At 43.3% G+C, this 20,260-nt stretch overlaps 1 protein-coding gene across 8 annotated transcripts in view; it reads right to left on the bottom strand.

The window, feature by feature from the left end:
* Positions 1-20,260, bottom strand: part of IGSF5 (immunoglobulin superfamily member 5) — a 43,821-nt gene that overhangs the window by 2,246 nt on the left and 21,315 nt on the right. For 4 of the 8 annotated variants that reach the window (XM_032631272.1, XM_032631275.1, XM_032631271.1 and 1 more), the window contains 4 exons: positions 13,542-13,679; positions 10,698-10,722; positions 7,273-7,385; positions 6,023-6,096 (listed from right to left, as the gene is read on the bottom strand). In XM_032631272.1, the coding sequence (XP_032487163.1) occupies positions 6,023-6,096; positions 7,273-7,385; positions 10,698-10,722; positions 13,542-13,679 (350 nt within the window). The remainder of the gene's footprint in view (positions 1-6,022; positions 6,097-7,272; positions 7,386-10,697; positions 10,723-13,541; positions 13,680-20,260) is intronic. The other 4 variants (XM_032631274.1, XM_032631276.1, XM_032631273.1 and 1 more) reach the window with 3 other exon arrangements.

Genomic DNA, 20,260 nt, shown 5'->3' with positions numbered 1-20,260 from the left:
GTCCAGGTTTCAAGTTATTCATAACCTCACCCCCCAAAACTGAAAGAGTCAGGAGGAAAGACACAGAATTGCCTGAAATAACCAGAAAAATGGACTGACAGCGAGTCAAGGAGAGGAAAAGGTGGATCGTTTGATTGAAATATTCATCATGATGCAAAGTATTTGCAAACCCAATGACTTCCTATCAAAATAAAAGGTGCTTCCCTTTCCCATTAACTGTAATTTTCAGAAAGAATTTCTGATTTTATTTATTAGTTTTGTGCCAGTGTGTTTCGTGGGCGGTTACTCCTGCGTTATCTGTACTTCACCAACAGAAATTCTTGTCTGGAAAATAATGTCAGTGTTATATAATGCTAACTGGAGATGCAGCCAGGATAGAAATAATCAGTGTAGAAAAGTGCCATGTTTTGGTTTAATGTCAGTTTGTAAAATCAGTCTCTTTTTTTACCTTCTGAGCCTCCTTAAAATGTAGTGCATGCTCTGGGGTCTCTACAGCCCCAAATCCTCTTTCTATCCTTCATATATATTGAATGCGATGTGCCTTAGACCCACCTAAAACACGGGAGATTTAAAAAGTGTTCCTCAGCTATGGTGCCATGTGGTTATGGAATATTCCGGTGCTGAGACGCTTCCATTTGATCTTCATCACAGCCCCACCACAAGCATCTCAGATCCTCCATGCTCTGTAGCAAGCTCCATGCAGTGGGGTTGTGAACACAGATCATTCCAAATGCACAGATGTAAGCAAACCCCCAAAACTCAGAATGACTTTCCCTTAGAAACAATGCAATACATTGTTTCTACGTGAATACGTGTCTGTTTTCTATGTGTTTCTACGTGAATACATGTCTGTTTTCACGCTGAGCCACAAAACAATTTCCTTAAAGCAGATTGCCTGGGGAACAAGGTAAAAATGCCCTTTCTTCGGTCGTATCTTCCAGAGATTCTGATCCAGAAATTCTGGAACAGACTCAGGAGTGTGCATTTTAACAAGCCCTCCCCCCACTCCCAAAGAGCTTCTCTGTACTGAGGACCACGGCTCGATGAGCAGGTACCCATATAAGTGTGCCTCTAGGTGCTGGCTGCACCTCCACGCTCAGTGAGCATTCTTTGGTACCCAGGATACAGGAAACACTTCCCGCATTTCTGCCCATTGGTTATAGGAATGAGGATTCTCCATCTCAGCCTCTGGTAAAGAGCCCCAAGTTCACGGGGCACCCTGGCAAGGCAGTGGGCTGAGAGGTAGAGATGAGCATGGGAGGTGCTCCAGGCGGCTAGCGGGGGCGTCTTCCCATGGTTTACAAGCCAGCAACTCCCAATGGCCCTGGCCTACATCAGCCATGGCCCCCTGTGGCCTCTGACCACAGTGGCTGGCCTTCTACGGAGCCAATCTCCAGCCCACAGCCTGTCCCTGATGACACTGTCCCTGATGACACTCTCTCTGAGCTGAGCCCTCACCCCTTCTGACGTTTTCAAGGACGGTCAGCACCGAAAGCGTCGGGAGACAACTGGAGATCTGAGAAAAGAGGTTCGCCACGACATCCATGCTGCCCTTCCCCACAGCAGAGTGGACCTCTGGTGTTCCGGACTTTAACGGGAAGGATGTCGGAGGAGTGAGAGTTGTGGGGGGCTGGTGTCGTGGCGACAGGGTTTCACCCCTTCCTAAAGCATTAAGAATCCAGGCTCCTGTTCGAGTAACTGCTGAGCATAGGGTGTGATTTAAATCATACTTGGCAATGCATGATGAAGATGCAGGCTGCGGATGGACACAGGTGGTGGAACTCTGGGCGGGAGTGACCCCGAAAACCGCCCTCTCCTCAGCGACTGTGCGCAGCTCTGAGCAGACACGGCCACAGACTCCAGGGCCTTCTCTCCTTGTAAGGGAGTCCACATGACGCCAGCAAGAGTACAGGCACCATCAACCCCGGGGAGGGGTCCAGTACAGCCTCTGCCCAGTGTGGTTACCATGAATACCTTGGGACTCTGAGCAAATCATAAGTACTGGATGGGGTGAAATGACAAAGTAGGCAAGTCCATCTTTGGTAAAGTCGCACTCTCCCCTCCTGCAAGCCCCACTGCCATCTTACTGTAAGGCAGCCAATAACCCTTCAATCTAGCCACGTGTCAGAGCCCCCTCAGCTGGCTCTAAAATGCAGAGATGCCCAGGCTACCTCCCCAGCTCTACTGAGACAGGAAGTCTGCAGGTGGGGGCCAAGAGACTGGACATCCCAAAGGCCACAGTGATGAGTCCCCTAAGCACCCCAGGCCCTTCGGGTTTCCCCTTTCTTGGATCATGTTTGAACGAGAGAGCCTTGAAGAAAACCCAAAGTGACCAAGATTACAAAGGAGCCAAATGGCAGTTTGACCTGGAATCATGTATCTTTCTTCAGGGATTCAAAACAAAATGTTGCATCCTCGTCTATGTTTGTCAAATAATATTTTTTGTCATGATTTCACTGTGGTGATCAGTCCGTATGCACACGGGCTCCTGGTGTCGCCCTATTGGTGACAGCACAATGCTGGGCTTTGAGAACCTTCTCCACTGGAAGGAATTACTGTGTAAGGAATGCCCAGAATGAATGCTGTGCCAGACTGTGTGTAGTCAATGGCCGTCCACTACGTAAGACCTCCTGCGATGCAGAGGGCAAATAAGACACCAGCCGAGCAGAAGAGAAGACAGCGTGGAGAGAACACGCACACGTGGACTTGTGAGTTGTTGTACTTGCCAAAGCCAAGATGGCGCTGCTCTGAGTGAGACCTGTTGACCCAGAGCAGGAGCCTTAGCTGCTGTCATGCACACCCTGTCTCCGCCCACAGGACTTGCATCTGACCCAACCAGCTCCACAGTGATGGGGCCTGGGCTGTGCTTTTGCTGCAGGCTGACTCACAGCTTGAGATCTCTCGGTTTAACTGACAACTTTTTCGGGACCTGAGCCTAGCGCAGATTTTCTGCAAAACTGTGTCATCTGCAGTCAACCACCCTGAGCTCTAACAAGCCAGCTTCTCAGGCAGGAGTCTCGCTGGGCACCTGCTCTGGGCCCCTGAGGCCCACGTGGGTGGCCACACTCCACAGCAGCAAGGACGGCAAAGTGGACAAAATGAGTCACACGGAGACAAGTGGAGAGGAAGGCAGGATGAAAGGACAACGGACGGGGCTCTGAAGAGCTCTCCTGTCCTGGGCCCTCCAGGGAGCAAAGCTCATTGCACATGGAGAAAGTTTATGAGGAAAGAAAGCACAGATTGCACTGTCCTTGCTCCGTGGCCTAAGGAGTCCTGAGGAAAGTCCGCATGAGCCTGCACAGCAGGGAGCGTGGCCATACAGACCAGGCTGGGCTGCAGGCCTGGCCTTGGCAAGTTCTAAAGGAACCTCTGGCTAAGGGTCGCCTGGACCTGCTTCTACAAGCTATGGCTTGACCACCTGGTGGCTCTTCAGTGGCCAGATGATGACATGCAGGACTATGTCCTCTTTGGAATAAGGACACAGAAGAGACCTACTGAAGGCCCAGCCCTTTCCTCTACTGACCATCTTCTTCCCTCCCTCCTTTTTTTTTTAATTGAAGTACAGTTGATTTACAATGTCGTGTTAGTTTCAGGTGTATAGCAAAGCGATTCAGTTACATATATTGGGTTGGCCACAAAGTTCGTTCGGGCTCTTCCATAAGATGTTGCAGAAAACCCAAATGAACTTTTTGGCCAGCCCCAATGTATATATATTCAGATTCCTTTCCCTCATAGGTTATTAAAAAATACTGAGTAGAGTTCCCTGTGCTATACAGTAGGACCTTGTTGTTTATCTATTTTATATATAGTAGTGTGTACCTGTTAATCCAAAACTCCTAATTTGTCTCTCCTCCCCCTTTCCCCTTTGGGAACCATAATTTTGTTTTCTGTGTCTGTGGGTCTATTTCTGTTTTGTAAATAAGTTCTTTTGTATCATTTTTTTAGATTCTACACAGAAGTGATATTATGTGATATTTGTCTGCTCCCTCCTCCTTTAACTACCTCACGGGAAGCATAGCTCACAGTACATCCCACGTTCAGGTTCTTCAAATGGGCATCCAGGACACAGTGCCTGGGCCCACACCGGCAAGGCGCCCTTTGCTTAATGACCAAAGACAGGCCTCTTCATAAATGTGCTTGTCCAAGTTCCCTTGCTTAGAAAAATCCAGCTATTTAAAAACCATTTGTCAGTTTCTAGCCCAGGCAAAAACATTTCATCTTCCTTTCATCCTCTTTGTTTCTTAAGGACCCTGGTGCTCTGGCCAAGATGCCCTGCTTCCCTAGTAGCCTTACAAACACTTCAAGAAACACGGATATGTGTGTTACCAGCCCCCAGGGCCCAGCACCTCAATGGCCACTGTGCTTTTTCCACCAATAGATTATTTAACTGGTTACATGTCTAAGTAGCAGAAACTTCTTAAATTTCTCTCCCTGTATATTTTCAAAACAACACTTCAAGCTTAGGAGCATCCAATCAGAGCTCCAAACGTCATCCTCCATTCCTGTATCCAAATGCATCTAGACTTCCCCTTTCTCCTCACTTATATCAAGGGGAATCAACTGACATGACCCTCTTCTGTATCTCCTCCCCACCTGCCCCATACTCCACTGCAGACCTGAGCACTGTGGCTTGTCAGGTGGAAAGACACAGAACAGAAAAAGGTAACCACAGAAAGGCCACGGAAGTAAAGGTTGGCTTAAGTGTCTTCTTGGAGTGGCCATGCTTGGCGCTGGGGAAGAGAGAGCCACTTCATCAGACCGCATTCCCCACTCAGGTCCAGTCGGGGGGTCTTGACAGTAAACATCCTTCACAGCCCAGCGATGACTCCCTTTCACCCACCATCTCTTAGTCAAGCCACCAGCCCTTCGAAGGGGAAACGGTTGCATCTCTACAGCCAAGAGATATATGTGCCCAAGAGAGCAGCCTCGATGGGAAGAATTTTATGTCTCTATATCCCTGCCACCCAGCCTGAGGAAGTAGCTTGAACTCGTACCAGGGGCTCACAATTTGTCACGTAGGCCCATCTGCTTTTGTGAAGACCCCTCATACGTCTTCCCGCCTGGCTACCTTGGTTGCCACTAATAGCATCATTTTGTTCCTCCCGATACATGGCTGAGCACCAGTCAAAGCTCCCCTTCCCCCCAAAGGCCTGGGAGGCACACATCACTGGCAAGCTGTATGTATGGAGCTGAATCCCGACCGCAGGAAGGAATATTACAGCCTGGAGCCGCCTGGAAACTCAAGTGAACATCTACGCCAGGAAGGAGAGATGGGGCTTCGAAGGCACACGCTCAGCAGTAGCCCCTCAGGCCAGTAGCAACTCCAAGGCAGAACAAAGCCAAGGCCACCCGATCCAGCAAACTGCCGGAAAACCAATCTGTGAGTCTGGCTTTCCCAAAAGCTAAATGGGGAAAACACCCACTGGGGACATTATGGCAGAATCGCATCCAAGTACTTCTCCTTTGAAGATGCACAGGCCAGAAAATGGTCCTGGTTATATGCACATTTGTTTACTATGATTTTTAGATATAAGGAGTCATATTTTCTGCATATGAACTCGAATTCATTCACGAGTGACAACCAATGCTAACTCAGTGTTGGAAAATGAACGTACGGTGTCCTCACGGTTCCTGATGGATGGTTTTCTTTATGTTTAATGTCCCTTGGAAGGAGGTGTCCATCAAAAGTTGCCTAGCAACCAGGAACACCTGAAATCGTGCCTCTGCCTGGAGCCCCAGACTCACACATCCATCTGCACGCCCCATACCTCTGTGTGGACGTCTAACTGACACCTCAAGATTACCAGCCCCCCAACTAAACTTCTGGTCTTTCCCAAAAAAGCCCACTACAAAGAGATACTACGTGTTCCAGCCCCATTCCTCCATGCTGGCCCGTTGACTTGGAGGTGAGCAAAGGCCACGTTTGTCCATCATGAATGTAACGTAATCACCTACCATAGGGGAAGGGTTTTTAAGTAGCCAAAAAAAAAAAGTCCAAAAGGGAGAAGAATGTCTGAATCACCTGATACGGTTGCCTACTGACACGTTGTTCTGGAACACTGGATTCAGAGGACTTTGCAGGGAGAGAAGCGGTCTCTGCAACAGCAAAATGATTTTAGAGTCACAAGTGACCAAAGCCACACTACCTATTCTACCAATTCCAATCCATAAAGAAATACCTTTGCTTTTACGTATACCGCTGGCATCAATAATCTGTAACCACAAACGGTTTTTTTTTAAGTTTACTTGAGGGTACATATTTTTAGAACTTTATCTTTCTAATGAAATTAAAAACATAGCAAAAGGACTCAAAATCGATTCCTTTCTTGACAGGTTAGTCTCATCCAGAGACAAGATGAATCCATAGCTTTAATGGCTCATCGAGGGAAATAAACACAGGGGAAAAAAAGGAGCCAGAGAGGTTCAGTTTGGGCCATGATTTTGGTCAAGCTACTTAATTAATCATATAAAATATTAATGAATAAATATTCTATCACAGGAAATTCTGCAAGAGGCTTTGATCAGATTATCAAAGGAAACTGTCTATGCTTTGTGGAATTCTTTTAAATCTGAAGCATACAATTTGGAATGTACATAGGAGACAGCCACGGAAAAATGGAAATTATGGGGTTGCCAAGAATAGAGTCCCAATCTCAGTGAATAAAAGTTTTCTAGCCTCTCGGTAAGAATCAATTAACCAAAACTCTATCTCTGGAATTTGTTTTGCCGGCAACTTGTGAGGGCCAGTCTCCCTCCCCAACCGCTAAGGGGTAATTTGTACCATCTCTCTTTCTCTCAACTGCTTTCAAAAGGATCTTGGTTCAGATACTACCCTTGTCCCTCACTAGTGACAGTGGTTTCAGAGACACCCCCCCCCCTTATGACTGTCAGATTGAAGAGGAAAAGATTTCTTGCTGAATTTCAGACTTAATTGAAGTTTGGGGGCAGTTACCCTCAATGTATTCAAATGCCTCTTCACACATTTTAAGGTAGAAGCATTTTTTTAAAAGAGAGAAAACACTGATAAAAACATTATTTTTAAAAAACTCTTAGATTTCCACCTCGATTTCTTTTAAACTTTAGACAAATAGGTGGGTTTTGACTGTTATCTTCTCCTAGAATATTTCTAGTTCTGGAATGTCTCTTTCTTCTAAAAATTACTCCCCAAATAATGACCGCCAACCACTAAGGCAGCCGCCTTCAGAAGCCGGTGTTTGATGGGTCAGCCTCTCTCCCGACACTTTCCCTTCCAGATCTTTCCGCTGCACCCACCTGGCCACTCACTTGTGGTCCCCGGCTCATCTGAACTGTAGCCATAGTTTTCATTCCCGCTTTTTAACTTTGTCCCAGAAGTGTCTTTGTTTGTCTTCATATTTGCAGATTTCCTAGAATTAGACCATTTGAAAAAGCCAAATGTTAATCAGCAATGGATGCTCGCGTCTCACTACTCCACCCAGAGCATTCACACACGATGAACTCACCACGAGGCCGAAACTCAGGCACTGGCCTCTGGAGGGTGGCTAGCAACGGGATGTACCCTCACAGCCACCAGCACGGCTGTGTAGATGCCCTGTGTCTCGCACACTCCTCTTATGGGGAGAAATGGAACTTTATCATGATAGGTCCATAGACTCCAGTCCCCAGGTGGTTGGTACTCAACTCTCAGACACCAGTGACCAAATAAAGCAGAGCTGGCCAGCTATGACCCACAGGCCAAATCCAGCTCCCTGTCTGTTTTTTTAAATAAAGTTTTACTGGAACCCCTCTGCTTCCATATTGTCTATGGCTGCTTTCCTGTTACAGCAGCAGAGTTGCGTGGTTGTGACAGAGACCATGTGGCCCACAAAACCCCAAAGTTTTACCATCTGGCCCTTGATAGAAGAAGTATGCCAGCCTCTGAAATAAAGCAAAAATTGGTGCAGCTTCCCGGGGGAAAGAAGTTTGGCAATGGATACCCAAAGATATTTAAATATTTGGCAATGGATACCCAAAGATATTTAAATATGCTTTACCACTAAGAATTGATTATAATAAGCAAGGGAAATACGCAAGGGTATGTGCAAAGATTTATCTGAAAGAATGTTCATTCATGAGCTATTTATACTAGCAAAAGTGCAAACACAGGTGCCCAGCCATAGGTAGGGAACTAGTAAAATAAATGACAATGCATCGCTAAAGTGGAATTCCATGCCACCTGTAAAAATTATTACAGGTGAGAACTCTCATACACTGCGGGTAGAAGTGTAAACTGCTACACCTACTTTGAAAATTGTATGGTAACATCATCTAAAGCTGAACATATACCTGTCCTATGACCCAGCTTGCACTAATAGATTATACCCAACAGAATACAAAACAGGAATGAGGACTGGTATACATGTCACCAAAAGACACACACAAGATCGCTTAGTGCAGTAATGTTCGTCACGGTCCCAAATACCCTTTAAGTGTAAAATGGAAAAATCAACTGCCTATATGCCCCTTACTTGGTATCATATAGTAATAAACCACTGACATCTACATTCAGTAATATGATTGATCTCACAGCCTGAAGTTCAAGAAGGCAGACATATCACATGACTTCATTTATATCAAGTTTATACAACTCTAACTTCTGGGGATGTGGGGATAGATGTCAGAAGACATGACCTTTGAGGAAGAGGCAGTAGATGATTTCATCGAGGCCTGAGTAGGGGCTGGGGTCCTGGGGGTGTCCTAGTTCTGCATCAGCAGTCCAGGTCCACATGTTTTATGAAAATTAATCAAGCTACGTACTCACGATTTGTGTAATTTTCTATAGTTATATTTTAATAAAAAACTTTATTAAGCAAATGAAACAAAAACATTGCAGGCAAGTATTTGTCAACAGAAATAATCTTCAGAATAGTGTCAAGTGAGGAGAGAAAGATATTAAATGATGTTTATTATGATCCAAATTTCACAGAACATATACGTGTGTGTGTATCTTGGTGAACACACGTGTGTGTAAATATATACGTACTTAGGTAACGGTTACTTCTGGGCAATAGAATTAGGGGTGAGTTTAAAACCATTTTTTATAAACTATCTTTACTTAAAAAATTTTTTCTAAAATAAGCATGCATTGATGCTATAGGAAAAATATATATACGAAATATATATATATATGTATATATATATATATATATATATATATGTTCTTTTAATGCAGTAGAAATCTGTGAGCAGCTAGAGTTAGCACTGTTGACCCAGTGGGAGGGGAAACAGGTACAACACGGGGGCCCAGTGAGCTGCCCCATTTTTCTCCCCTGGGCCCAATACACTTGGATCTAAGGGTGAGAGTTGCACACAGACAAGAGCTCAGGCCCTGAGCAAGGTCAGCTGGTTCACATTCGGACCCTTCCATTCTCTGGACAGGAGATACTGAGCACATTACTTAACCTCTCTATACCCCTCAGCTTCTTCATCTACAAAATGGAAAAATGGTCTCATAAAATCATTGGAAGAATTCAGGAAGATAACCTCCACCAAGTGTAAAATAGCCTTGCACGCATGCTAGGCACGCATGCTGGCTCTTACTGTTGCTACTTGTGTCACGATTGGTACTGCCATTGCTATTGCTGTTCTCTACCCATTGCCTTGAAGAGCTGTTGATCACTGTACTACGTTTTGAAATCACCTAAGATCCCAGAGAATAGAATTGACATTACACAGTCAATAATGACGAACAGAAGCATTCAGACCGCCAGCCTGCTGGTGATAGCAATTGAGAGAAATTCCAGTATAATTACAGAGGTCAGTTTTCCTTCCTCTCCTCTTACCCAAAGTCAGGCCCCAAAGGAGGTGCATTTTCAGATTGCTGCTTTGTGGCATCCTCAGAGAAAGAGAACCCACGTTATCACCAGGGAGTGACTGGGGTCGAGGGAAAATGGATGGTATCTGTTACATGATGATTACATACATCGTCCTTCACCACATGTAGCCGGAAGATATTTTAAATCACAACATTTTACATATTAAAATTATCTAATAAAATACTGAAAAGTAGATGGGGTTTTAACACCCCCAACAAAATCACCACTGTCTAAAAATCCTTCCCCTGAGTGTATTTATAATTATGTAAATATTGCAGACATTGAAACGGCTTTAGTAAGTGCTTGGCATAGTTACCTTAAAAGTGTTTGCAGTTACTTCTGGACAGCCGTGAGGATGGCAGGAATTTCTCTGTCCCTCCACCCTGAACAGTGAGCTGTGAACACTCCTAATCTGTCTGCCTGTTCGGTCTCATTGCCTTAGTCACCCAGCTGGTCTCACTGTCTCTACCACCCCAGAAATTCCAGCAGGACCTCTGCCTGGCTCTTTGACATCCCTGAAATGGCCCTCACATCTCTAGCCTTGACTCAAAGCAGGAGGGCCAACAGTCACAGTACAGAGTGTCCTCTTGTGGAAAGAGTTGCGAATGCCAGACACCAACTAAATTCCACTCCACTTTCCTAAGTGAGCAAGTCAAACTTAGGCAGTAGGAACCCACCTATTTTATTCTGCAATTAATGTTGCCCTATGAGTTTGTGATTGGCATATGTGTTTTTCAGAGTTGTCCCTTTTTAGTACCTAATTTTGAGTAACATAATCCTAAAATCCCACAGCTCTGTGTGTCTGTGTTGGTTGGTTTTCATTTGTTTTTTATTTTCAGAAAATTGGTGTGATCTCAAACTTACCTTATTTCACTTTGATAGCTAGATTCTGCAAAAAAAAAAAAAAAAAAAAAGGAAGAAAATCACATTAGCAAAATCAGGATAGTTATTCTGAAAATAAAATCTTATCAATTTTTATAGGTCCCCTGATTTTAAATACTCACATTACTGAGTGTTTGTGATCCAATAGATATTAAGCTTCCCAACAGTGAACTATCAAATGACTTCCAAGCTTAAGGAAAGCAGAATTTGCTATTCACTATCATAAATATAAGTATTTGTGATACTTGGGTACCTGAAATATAGTAGGTGCCCAGTAAGTACTTAGTGAGTACTGAATCTAATTTCTGAGGTTATAAAGACTCTACTGTTCACCATAAAGAGATGCTCTGTGTTCCCTGTCCATGCTGTCAGTCATTCAGTACTTACCTGTTCAGGCACCCTGCCAGTGCTATGCAAGGTGTTATTTCATCTAATCGTCAAAACAACCCAAGAGGTAGGTGTTAGCATTATCATATTTTTAACAAACTAGATATTATTACAAGAGTATAACCATGTCTTTAACAGATAAGGAATTCCATTGCTTCAGCACTATATTTCTTTCGTTCTGAAATACATTTTCAATCAATATGTACCAATGTTATCAATTCATACAGTTGTGTCCACACCCCAAAAGCTCTCATTAAATTGCTAATGTTTTTAATCAATGGATTCTTGGACTGGAGGGACTCTAGCATTTCACAATGGGGAGTAACACACAGCAGCCCCCATCCATCTGGTACTAAAGCCAGTGTGCTTTGCACTTTCACCGTCCCATCTAGGGCTCCTAGGTATCAAGCTTTATCACGATCAAAAAAATATTCATTTTCCTTATTTTTTGGGTAATGTTCTCACTTATTTGCAGTTCTGACAACATCCGCTGATTCACACCTCAAATTGAACCTCAGAAGCAATCTTATTTGAATTGAAGGGGAGAGATTATCTAGTGTCCCTCTGGTAATAGAGGAATGTCACTAGTGTTCCTGTGAAGCTTCGATCCCAAAGCCTCCAGGCCACGCTGAGTGGGGTCCTCAGCCGTCCTCAGTCAGTCTCCAGTAAACCAGGCAGAGTACCGAGAATTCTCCAGGCACCAACAAAGCAGAGCACCAGAAAATACTCTTTAAAACACTTGCTATTTAATATTTGTAAGCATGGAAATAATTATCATGGGACAATCCAAGTGTTCACTGGATCCTATACATTTATGTCAAGGTGAAGTGTAGCGTCCATTGTGCATCAACTTTTCAAAGTTAAATGAAGGATAAAATCTAGGACAGATCACGATCACACAAACTTTTATTATGTTAATTTACTTAATTCTCATAACCAATCTATAGGATAAGACTTATCCCCATTTTGTAAATGAGGAAGCTAAGAATCAGAGAATCTCCCTGGTACACATCCTGTGTGGCCACAAAGCTTCTTACTAGGCTGGCGTGGGACAGACAAAAGCCTAAGAGATGCAGAAGTCCAAATAAATAGAATGTTCTCCAAATATGCCACAATAGCTAATGTCAGAAATAATAATCTGAAGGCAATGAACAATCCTAGTCAGTTCTAAATTAAAATTTAAGTTATTCATAGTTTTCATTAAAATCCAGTGTTCTTTTTTTGGTTTTTTTTTTGTTTTTTTTGGTTTTTTTTTGAGTAATGCATCTGTGGCATACAGGGTAACTCCTAGGTAAAAACAAATTCCCATCAAATATGGGTCAACAGGTATTTACTACTTTTCACTTCTGTTTCCTAAAGAATAAAGGTATACCACAGAATTAATTCCCCAAGGACAAACCAAACCCATGCAGGAGCTAAGGCTAGACAATTAGCCTAGTTAAGGCTGGACCATGAACTTCACATGGAATATCTCACTAAGAGAACTATTCTGAGTAAAAGAGTTGGGTAACATGGTGCCTGGCAGACATGCAAAAAGTGCTCATTGAGTGGCAGTTAGTCTTAATAAAATTAAAAGTGCAATTAAACTGACATGTAGCTAAACATCAAAACTCTAACTTTAAGAAAATTAATTTAATATTCAAATTTAAATGTTTTAATTTAAATATTCAGTAGGAGTACATGGAGGTTTCATGAGAGAAAGAAAGACAAAGATGGACACACACACTCAACAGTTGGAAAGTCCTGAGCTGCCCATATGACAAAGTCCCTGTGGTTTCTGAAATCACAAACTAACTCCAGAATAAGCCCACCCCAATGTTGATGAACCCACGCTAATATTAATAAGCTCACCTCTATGTTGGCCTGTCCCCCAAACAAGGCCACTCCTTCATATATCTTGGGGTATCTCAAAAGACTTCATTTAGAAGACATGTATAACTATTTTTATTTACTTTATTTGTACTACTTTTGTTAACAGAAAACCATGTTTTTCTTTCTACCACTACACCAATATTCACCTACAAAAGGAGACTCAGAATTCTACAAAATAGAAAAAAATCTTTTGATATGTTCAGATAGGTGGGTATTATTCTAGAAAAAACATAGCATCTAAATGACAGATTGCGACAGCCTTATATCCTTGCCAGTAAACACAAAACTCAAATAGTCAGCGTCTTTGATGAGAAAGGCACTGCCTCATCACCTTCTCAAAGTGTGAAGATCTGTCTTCCTTGGGGGGTTGACTCAGGCCCCAGAGGAATGGCTTCCTTTCTTGAGAAAGTCCTTTCCCTCTCTATGAATGGCATGCATTTCCCTTTCAAGGACTCTAAAAGCCAATATACCTTTTGAAAGAGCTGATGAGCTAACAAACTGCAAATGCTTGTACCAAAAGTTCAAAAATATATATAAATCTGTACGAACAACAACAACAAAAATTACCTTCTTTCTCTTTCCTGGAGACACAGCAGCAGAACATTATAATCAGAACAATGATCAGGATCAAAAGCAATGACAATGATACTGCAAGTAGAACTATGGCCCAGGCAGGCAATGATGTACCTGGTTTATCAATACTGTCTATAAGGTAGAAAGGAGAAAAATATATATTTTAGTGAGGGTTGCCACTGTCAAGGGTATGTAATCACTGATTCTACCACACTATAAATTAGATTATGTTTTGCAACCATGTTGTAACTATTCAATCTGCTACAGCCAGATGTCAAAGGCCAAGTTCCCTTCTGTGTGCTTAAATATTCAATGCTCTACAGTATTTTTCATTACAGTATTTATTGCTGCCAGTAAATACCAGCCTAGTAACACAGTCCAAGCATTCTCTGGTTAACTCCTCTAAAATTCCTGAGAGGTGAATAAACTGGGCTGGGCCACAACTCCCTGAGGTTGGAACAGTGGTTTCCATGCTCTGACATCCTTTACTTATTCAAGAAATGCTTATTGACTGGATATAAGCCCAGGAGTGGGATTGCTGAATCAAAACTCTAATTTGAAAAGATACACGCACGCTTATGTTCATAGCAGCACTATTTACAACAGCCAAGACGTGGAAGCAACCTAAATGTCCATCAACAGATGAATGGATAAAGAAGATGTGGTACATATACACAATGGAATATTACTCAGCCATAAAAAAGAATGAAATAATGCCATTTGCAGCAACAAGGATCGACCTAGAGATTATCATACTAAGTGAAGTAAGTCAGACAGAGAAAGACAAATATCATATGATATCACTTATACGTGGAATCTAAAAGAATGAAACAAATGAACTTATTTACAAAACGGAAACAGACTCACAGACTTAGAAAACAAACTTATGGTTACCGAAAGGAAAGGGGATAGAGGAGAGATAAACTGGAGTTTGGGATTAGCAGATACAAACCATTACGTACAGAATGGATAAACAACAAGGTCCTACTGCATAGCACAGGAAACTATATATTCAATATCCTGTCATAAACTGTAATGGAAAAGAATATTAAAAAGAATATATGTATAACTGAATCACTGTGCTGTTCCACAGAAATTAACACAACATTGTAGATCAACCATACTTCAATAAAATAATTTCTTTTAAAAAAAGAAGTATTTATTGAGCAGCTACTGGACAAGATTGGAAGGATGACCTTGGTTCTCATTTCCATGTCCCCACCCATGGAGAGTCAAAGCCCAGAGGAAATCAGAACAAACTGAGAAAGAGTCACTCCCAAAGGAACCTAGTGCAAGTCTCACTCTCCCAGTGCTACCCACACCTCACCTGCAATTCACTTCTCTTCTAGTAATTGCCCCTCACATGGCTCTCTGGGAGCCACCTTCCTTAGTGTCGACTTTGCCCTCTTGTTCTATCCAGTAGTCATGGAGGTGGGAGAGAGGAAGGATCAGGTGGGGCAAGGCAAGCAGAAAAAAAAAGGAGCCAGGATATCGCTTGCTGCTTATTTTGTTCAAATCTGTACAGAGATTAACGGACATATAACTGAAACGCTCACTTACTCTCACCTGTTTCAAGCTACGGCTCGTCACCAACTTATTTTTAGGAATGGAAACGACTGTGACACTTTTGAAGTTCCTTTCATTTTATTTACACTAATGTGTCTAGTAGTACTTTAACAATGTAAAGGGTTTTTTCCCCCAGAAAGTAATTGCAATGATGTGTTTTACAAGTTGTTGATAGCAAAGACATTTTCCTTAAAAAGAGTTTTGACGTACACTACTTTAAATAGGGTGCTGAAATAGTGATTGTGCAAAATACATTTACGAATTAAGCAAGCTAGAAGTACTAAGAAAATTTGTGATTATTATGTTAATTTCTGGACCAAATAAAAAAGTGCGGTCAGAAAAAAGGGGGGAGGGAGAGCTGGGGAGAGAAGGAAAGAGAGAAGAAAAGCCATTTTGATTTTTCATAGCCATGTCCTAGCTGTAACTTTCTACTACACATCATATGGTTGTCTAGATTCAAATTTAATTTAATTTAAATTATATACAATTAAATACTCAGCACCAGTCAGAGTGGCCACATTTCAAGGGCTCAGTTACCACAGGTATAGAACCTCACCTTCATCAGGGAGTCCTGTGGGACCACGCCGCCTAGGCATGGGCTGTGGGAACTGCACGCGTGTTCCAGACAGCCCTCATCCAGCATTTCACTTCTCCTACTGAACCACGTTGAAGTCAAACCACGTGTACGTTGGTCAGCTTCAATGTGAATTGCTATTCAAGAAAGTCTGTCACTCTACCCTGAGTGCGTGGGTAGCACCTCAGTGTAAATTTGTGCTATTTTATTAGATGCTAGTCATTAGAAAAGTATTAAAACAACAGACTTCCTATGAAGGAAGATAGGGTTTGCTTTTAAATCAACGTCATTCCCGCACTTTGGAACTAGAGATATAGCTGGAAAATGTCTCTTGGATGTTCTTACTTAGAGTTTTCTTTGAAATCATAGTTTCAAAGTTAAATCCGCAGAATAAGTTGCATGAATGGTTAGAGATGATCACTAATGTGCTGGTGTCGACATCTGGTTGCTGATTCATGGGCGAGCAAGGATCCCACTGCAGAATAATCCACAGGCTTATCTCAAAGCAAGTGCTAAAATCCAGGGAACTCTGTTTTGAAGAACTATGTAATATAAAAAGATATTTGTCTTTTGCCCTTTGTGCAAGGCTTGTCTGCATTACCTACAATGGTTTTTACATTTCCTTCTTTTTTTAACATCTCACATTCGAAGCCATCTTAAATGTCTATGAAATTGACCACTCTCAAGTCCATTCTTCTTACACTTCTGCTCCTATCTAAATTAGACTTAGTCCCCACAAGGACCGCGTCTTATTTTCCTTATACTCCAAGCACCTGGCACATATTGGACACCTTGAACAAATGAATTGATAGATGGATGGATAGATAGATGGATGGACAGATAAAAGAGGCTGAATTTCCTTCTGACTCTACATGGAGAAATCTGTACACCAGGCAGTCAGCTGCCTCTGAGCCAGACCTAGGACTCACCTTTCTCCCATATTAAGATGCTCAGACAAGAATTACAGGACTTTAGAAAAGTCAGAACTAATGCCATCTATCTCCGCATCAGTCACCATTTTTCTGAGGTGAGCTGGGACTGATAGAGATAAGAAAAGAGTTACCCTCCAAAAGAAATGAAGGGGGAAGGAACAGGATTATACCCTTCCCATGCCCCATACATGCAACTTTAAAACAAGCCAGTCCCTAAATTGGGAGACTGGGATTAACATATACACACTCCTGTATATAAAATACAGAACAAGAGCTTACTGTATAGCACAGGGAACTATACTCAATATTTTGTAATAATCTACATGGGAAAAGGATCTGAAAAAGAATATATATATATACACATATATGTATATATATAACTGAATCACTTTGCTGTACAACTGAAAGTAACACGATATGGTAAATCAACTATACTTCAATTTTTAAAAATAAAAATAAAATAAAATATAGTATATGGTCCAAAAACAACAAAACAAGCCAGACCCTTCACATCCAGAGAGTAATATGGCTCATCCCCTCGCTCCACAGAAAACAGAATCCCAAGCATCTCCTGGTACCCCAGGGGATTCTGAGGCAGGTGGTTGGCGACCCACACTTTGAGAATCCCCAAATGCAGCCAAAATGTAAGCACCGCCCAAGCAACCTGCCACATTACAGGGCACCCCTATATTCTCCCTCTGTCTGATGTGATGATAAAATTATTAAGCCCAGAACTGCATTTAGGATATTCACAATCAGACCACTCTATGGAAGCTTCCTGACTGACAGAGCCCTTTGGGCTTTGCGTCAGTGGAACCAATCAAATCTCATGGCCACCGTGTCCCTGTGCACCCTTTGGCTTTGGGCTCACTCATAGGTAACAATTCTCGCCCCACCAGGCTGTTCAGAGACTCGAGAGATGGGGGTCAAAGTGCAGAACGCTGTAAAATCCAGCGCACGTGTTCAGGATTGCCGTGGTCATTTTAATTCGGTCTGTTGAACTCTTTTACAAACTGAAGTTTGCAAATAATAGGAGCTTTCATAGTAAAAGGGAGCCAGCTGGGGTTAAACATTAATGTCTGGCTCAAGATCCAAGAGACAGGCTTGAAATTCTTACCGGAAAAAGTCAACACACTGTTGACCTCCTCAGACCCTCTCTGTCAGGGGTGTTTCCTCCCTGCTGGAGAAAGCTCTCGGCGTGCCAGCTTCTGTCATCTGAGCCTTGGCATAACAACTTTCCTCTGACCTTGCACAGAGGCAGCCAGCGATCCCCAGGGAGGGCCTGTTTAAAGGACAGGAGGCCACCTCTCTGGGGTTGGGGACAGAATCAAAAAAGAGAGCGGGTGATGTTGTGCCCTGCCTGCCTCTCGTGTCCCTTAGTTCAACCACTAAGTTCAATGAAGTGATGCTGAACTCGCCTAAAAGCCCCAGGATCTCACCAAAATGACAGCCACAGGGCTCATTCTTTGCTTCCACAGGGGGTCAAATTTCCCACGGAGCTTCCTACCTAAGAAAGACTTAAACCCTCTACTCCAGGGGAGCCCAGAGAAAAGTGTGGGGTGTGCACTGTGAAGAGATGTAATTTAGGATTGGAGCTACACAGAAGAACCTTCCTTACTTTAGTAATAACTTTTAATTTATCATAGAGTACTTACATATATGTACACACACGCATATATATCATGGGTATTTTTGTTTAGCATGAGGCTAATTTTTAAATGAGCACCTTTACAGTGGGTTGAAAGAAAAAGAAACAATAGTCATATATTGATAAAGCAAAAATCGTGACAGTGGACAGAAAACAGTATCTTGGAATGATCTCATCCATGACCCAACCCCTTTGTCATGCAGATAAGACACTCAGGAGAAGGACTCAATAAAAGGGTCAAGGGCGCTCAGAGCAGGAAAGCCCCAGGGGCTCTCACTTACGTCTTTCTATTCTGCCATGTTGGGTCTCCAATCTGGAAGAATCCTTCTGGGGAAGTTACAGCCCACGTCTTAAAGGAAACAGGGAATCTAGGTGGACACCAAGCCTTACTGAAGAGTGTGGGTGTGATGGTTCAAGGTGAATGGCAGATTTGCAGGCAAGGATAGGTATACTATACCTGAGAACCCACAAATAGTGACTAAGGAAGGTTATCTCCAGGGTCAACACAGCTCGCCTTCCTCCCTACTTCACACACTACATGCACGTAAGGGCTGCATGACTGGGTTTACTGTGTGGTTTTAATCTCAGCTCCAAGCTTGTCTTTTTCCCATCTGTGAAGACAAGGAAAATAGTATTTCCCAGATGCTCTCACAGGAATGCTCAGAGTTTTAAAAGGGCACATGGAATTTCTCAGAACCAACTGGATGACTACAAAATGTCAACACCAGCATGGGCAAAGCCTGCTCCTGACTAGAAGGGACACAGGAGATCTCCGAATCCATAAAATAAATGATAACCATTGCTCACTCTCCTGTCCTGTGGGCTCTGGGACAGGGACTGTCCTAAGTGCTCTCGGTGTTTTAACCCACTTACTTCTCACAATAACAACTACCCTATAAGGTAGGGATTATTACTATCTCAGTTTCCCAGATGAGAAAACCCAGGCACAGAGAGGTTTTCACTTGCGTAAAGTCACACTGCAAGTAAGTAGGCAAGCTGGGGGTTGAGGCCAGGCTGTCTGGTGTCCAAGACTATGAATAGTAGCACCTGATGAGGCTGGGTCAGGAGGTGAGGCCTTGGAGAGTTTCCATTTCAGTAACCCCTAATCCTGACTGCTCAGTAATTTGGGAGCGTTTCTTTATTTTTTTTATTTTTTTTGCGGTACGCGGGCCTCTCCCTGTTGTGGCCTCTCCCGTTGCAGAGCACAGACTCCGGACGCGCAGGCTCAGCGGCCATGGCTCACGGACCCAGCCACTCCGCGGCATGTGGGATCTTCCCAGACCGGGGCACGAACCCGTGTCCCCTGCATCGGCAGGTGGACTCTCAACCACTGCGCCACCAGGGAAGCCCTGGGAGCTTTTTCTTTAAATGCCAATTCCCAGACTCCACACAGACCAAGTAAGTCAGAACCTCTGGGGTGGGGCCTGAGAATCAGCAAACGTGTTAAAGCTCCCTTGACAGGAAGCCAAGGAGAGGGAACGTCTGCCCTCTGCTCCTCCCCAACTCGTTTTACGGGCAAGAAAACTGAGCCCCGAAGGCCAGTGACTTGCCCAACATCACACAGCTAGTGCCAGAGTTCCCACCAGGACGGTCACTCCCACCACTCTTGTCTGTTCTCGAAATGACCACATCCCACAAAACTCAGATCATACCAGGAATCACCACAGTCTACAAGGTGCTCACTTGTCCGAAAACTATGGCTTCACTTTCACAGTTCACAGCCTACACACTTGTAAGTATGTAGAGAAAACAATCCAGACGACCAGACAGAGGACTGAGGGACCTCAGCTCATGGCAGACATGATGGGGGCCTTCACCTTCTAGCTGTATGTACGTCTGTGATGCTTCCAGTCTGTATTACCTCTATAATGGAGAAAATAGAATTTTTTTAAAAAATTAGCCTGCGACCTTTCAATATGCTTTTCTTTAAAGAATCAATGTGTGTAATACACCCTTTTGGCTTGAACTCACTAGACTTCCTAAGCTGCCAGTA

This window comes from Phocoena sinus, chromosome 4 (genome assembly GCF_008692025.1).
Source record: "Phocoena sinus isolate mPhoSin1 chromosome 4, mPhoSin1.pri, whole genome shotgun sequence".
Lineage (NCBI taxonomy): Eukaryota > Metazoa > Chordata > Mammalia > Artiodactyla > Phocoenidae > Phocoena > Phocoena sinus.
The sequence above is the reverse complement of the archived record's forward strand: the minus strand, read 5'-3'. Positions and strand labels throughout refer to the sequence as shown.